This window comes from Zingiber officinale, chromosome 7A (assembly GCF_018446385.1).
Source record: "Zingiber officinale cultivar Zhangliang chromosome 7A, Zo_v1.1, whole genome shotgun sequence".
NCBI lineage: Eukaryota > Viridiplantae > Streptophyta > Magnoliopsida > Zingiberales > Zingiberaceae > Zingiber > Zingiber officinale.
The window spans coordinates 3,720,178-3,723,807 of record NC_055998.1 but is presented as its reverse complement, the minus strand read 5'-3'; the positions used below and the strand labels follow the sequence as shown (position 1 = coordinate 3,723,807).

The window sequence follows — 3,630 nt, the reverse complement described above, 5'->3', positions numbered from 1 at the left end:
CACGCCAAAGGGCATGACCACGAACTCGTAGTGTCCGTATCTGGTTCTGAATGCTGTCTTCGGTATATCCCCTTCTTTAACCTTTACCTGATGATAACCTGATCTGAGATCTACCTTAGAGAACATTGATAAGCTGTTCTCTTCGCTAGCAGAGTAGCATTTTGTTTTTTTACAGAAAAGACGGGCCATTTTTTTTTTCTTATTAAAAACGTATGAATTTTAGTCCATTAAAATGGTGAAAGACTAGAGGACAAAGATGTGGTGTCCACGAGAAGCCAAGCCATGCGAATACCCAATCCCACTCACACTAGCTCCCTCGCAACATTCTTAAGAAGGAGCCCTGCCACCATCGTCGCCATCGTTTTCGATCAAAACAATTATTGAATCCCCTCCACCGCTCCGCTTCGTGACGTCCCCACCGATTGCATGCGAGATCATGCGCTTCCTACGTTGGCAATCCGCTCAGTACTCACCGCTCCGCTCCCCGTCCTTTTCCCCCCAAAGCCTGCTCCGGAAAAAGAGAGTTATTATCTATTGGCAAACCCAGAGCGGATGTGATGGAATCTGCCTAATGATTTATTTAATCTTGTACTGTTCCTTTTTCTCTCTGACAGATTGAGATTTTGCGGCAGCTTTATCTGATGGGAGATCACCTCAAATCCCTCCGCTCTCTGCCTTCTCTTCTCTCTCTACCTTCTGTTCCCCTCCCTATTTCTCTCCTTCCCACTGACACAGAAAATACCAGGACAATTTCGCACGCACGCACGCATTCCCCATCTACTCTCTGCATCTCCATCGGCCAGCTGAGCCTGAGCTCAATGGGATATCATATGGAGCACTGCTCCGTGGCAGAGCAAGCACAGAGCAGGAACAGAGTAGAGACGGATAGCCAAGCGCTCTCCAGTGTCCAGGATTAGATATCATGCATGGGCTACGCTGGCTATTTCTATTGCCACCCCTCCCTAGTCCTGACACGCTTTGATTTGTCGAATCCCAATTAAATCACAAGAGCACCCACTCTTCTCTCACTCTAGTCTATCCCTCACCATATAAACTGAGGAAGAGAGCAAGTTCACGGCGTAGACATCTCTAGTTCTCGATTGTTCGGTTCTGGTAATTCGTCTTGGTTCAACAAGTGTTCGTTCCAGTTTTCTTGTTCCTCCTGTGGTTGTATCTCAATGTTTTCTTATCTTTCTTTTGCTTGATTTGGGTACTGAAATAATCAATATGCAATCTTGGTCCTAACTTGTTCGCAATCAACCAGCATTGCAATGGAGATCTACGGCCGCCACTTCGACAGCAGCGAAGCCCAGCTTCCGCCGGGCTTTCGATTCCATCCCACCGACGAGGAGCTAATCACCTACTACCTACTCAAGAAAGTTCTCGACAGCAGCTTCGCCAGCCGCGCCATCGCCGAGATCGACCTCAACAAAAGCGAGCCGTGGGAGTTACCTGGTTCGATCAAATTCTGTTTTATGATGTTATTTCTGTTTCAGGTTTACATATCATCGACTTGTAATGTGTGCTGGTCGATTGCAGAGAAGGCGAAGATGGGGGAGAAGGAGTGGTATTTTTTCAGTCTGCGCGACCGCAAGTACCCGACTGGGCTGCGGACGAATCGGGCGACCGATGCCGGGTACTGGAAGGCGACGGGAAAGGACCGGGAAATTTACAGCTCCAAGACGATGTCGCTGGTGGGGATGAAAAAGACGCTGGTGTTTTACAGAGGGAGAGCTCCCAAGGGCGAGAAGAGCAACTGGGTAATGCACGAGTTCAGGCTCGAGGGCAAGTTTGCCTACCACTTCTTATCAATATCCTCCAAGGCAAGACCAATTATATATATAAATATCATTCTAAGCGTTCTTAAATTTTTTGAAGCGATAGTTTCTTTGGCAAGCAAGGATCCATTGTCAGCTATAGTTACGGTTTGATTTGCAATATATTCGAGTAGGACGAGTGGGTCGTTTCTCGCGTCTTCCAGAAGTGCGGAAGCGGGAAGAAAATCCGCCTGGGCCTCGCCAGCGGGCACATGTCCGAATCTTCCGCGGTTACAGGCGGCTGCGGTTCCGCATCGCCTTCCTCCATGCCACCGCTCCTCGACACGTCTCCGCTGCAGCCTTCGGCCGTAGTGCTCAAGGCCCCCGATCGCGAGAGTTGCTGCTCCATCGAGAGCGCCGCCGAGAGGGAGGCGCCCGTGCCCTGCTTCTCCACCGCATCCTCTCCCGCCGTTTCCGGCATGGGCGCACATTATGCACAAGCTTCTCCGCACATCTTTGGCCATCCAGCTGCTGCCGTGGGCTTCCCGAGCCTCAAGTCATTGCAGGAGAATCTCCACATGTCGTTCTTCTTCGCCGGGATGTCTGCGCCGGTCGGATATGCCGCTCCGGCTGCGGCGATGGTGGCGGACGCGGGGGCTGGATGGAGGAGCGACGGCGCCCGGTGTCCGTTCGATGCCGAGAGGAAGCCGGATTCCGGTGCCGGGCCGCGGGCAACTCAGATGCCGATGGGCTCCACCGAGCTCGACTGCCTTTGGAATTTCTAATCCCTTACGTGCCTTGCTATTAAGACTGCTCAAATCTACTTGTTGTGTGTACTACGTAGTACCGATCGATCGTGTGTTGTTCTCGAATTAATGGATTGTGTTGCGAGAAGTGATTTTATTTGCGTCTTGGATTTGCCTAGTTGGCTTTAAGATTGCCAGGTAAGTAGAGATGTCGTTGGGTTCATGCCTGCGTCAGGTGGGCACGTGACCGTGGTGGACGTGGAGAGACTGTGGGAGTGGACGCGTGCGTGAGACGTCTCCTCGTCTGGTAAACGGCTGTTGCACTCAACTGCGTACGGGACTGAACATTTTTACTCGTTACAGGGTAAATCTATTCCTCCCGTTTACTTTTACTTCTTACCCTGCGTGCCGATTGAGAAAACACTATTATTAATTTTGCTTCAAAGATGATAATGCAATAGCTAGAACGGTTTCAATGTTTATAACTTGAAACTCATTCAACCTTCAGCCCGATTTTTACTAGAATGATTAAATCTGGACTGATAACATTTCTTTCATCCAACTGCACAATGCTTTTATATCAATTGATACATCATAATGAAAGTGTAACTGTGCCCGTTTACGAAACTATGACTACCAAGGAATGGATTTCTAATTTACATCTGTGGGCAGTTTCCATTTGTTTATACTCATTAACTGCATCATTATGCTTGCGATACTTGCGAATGTGCAACGTTATAGATTTACCTGATTACGAACATTCCATTGATCTGCTCCTATCCGGTCTAACTTTTGAAGTTTTGATGAATGTAAGTCTTCGAAGTACTATAGATCTTTTCACCTGACGAACAACAGTGATTGATCGATACTGTGTGCCTACACCCGCAATAGACTACAAAACAAGCCACCATCAAGAACACTCAAAGCTCCTTCATCTTCAATTGTGAAATCAACATATATAGTCAGTGCATCGATGATATGGATCTGCATTTCAATCCAGCTACCATAATGGTGTGGATAACTAAATATTTAAGAGTCAAATCCTAATTGGCAAGAATTTTTCTTCAGTGGATGATAATTCTAAAAACTTTAGCCACTTAGGTGAATTTTTTTTTTAATACTTTTTG

At 47.7% G+C, this 3,630-nt stretch overlaps 1 protein-coding gene across 1 annotated transcript; it reads left to right on the top strand.

Annotated features, from left to right (window-relative positions):
• Positions 1 to 589: 589 nt before the first annotated feature.
• LOC121999859 (protein CUP-SHAPED COTYLEDON 1-like) lies at positions 590 to 2,641 on the top strand. The gene is made up of 4 exons (XM_042554492.1): positions 590 to 1,113; positions 1,265 to 1,455; positions 1,540 to 1,823; positions 1,952 to 2,641. Exons 2-4 carry the CDS (start codon positions 1,272 to 1,274, stop codon positions 2,540 to 2,542), a joined length of 1,059 nt encoding a protein of 352 aa, XP_042410426.1. The 5' UTR covers positions 590 to 1,113; positions 1,265 to 1,271; the 3' UTR covers positions 2,543 to 2,641.
• The last annotated feature ends 989 nt before the right edge of the window (positions 2,642 to 3,630 follow it).

Excerpts from the sequence above, each read along its gene's own strand:
- LOC121999859 (XM_042554492.1), top strand. The coding sequence starts at position 1,272 with ATGGAGATCTACGGCCGCCACTTCGACAGCAGCGAAGCCCAGCTTCCG. Across the intron at positions 1,456-1,539 it reads CGAGCCGTGGGAGTTACCTG|AGAAGGCGAAGATGGGGGAG; the intron begins GTTCGATCAAAT and ends GGTCGATTGCAG. Across the intron at positions 1,824-1,951 it reads TCTTATCAATATCCTCCAAG|GACGAGTGGGTCGTTTCTCG; the intron begins GCAAGACCAATT and ends ATATTCGAGTAG.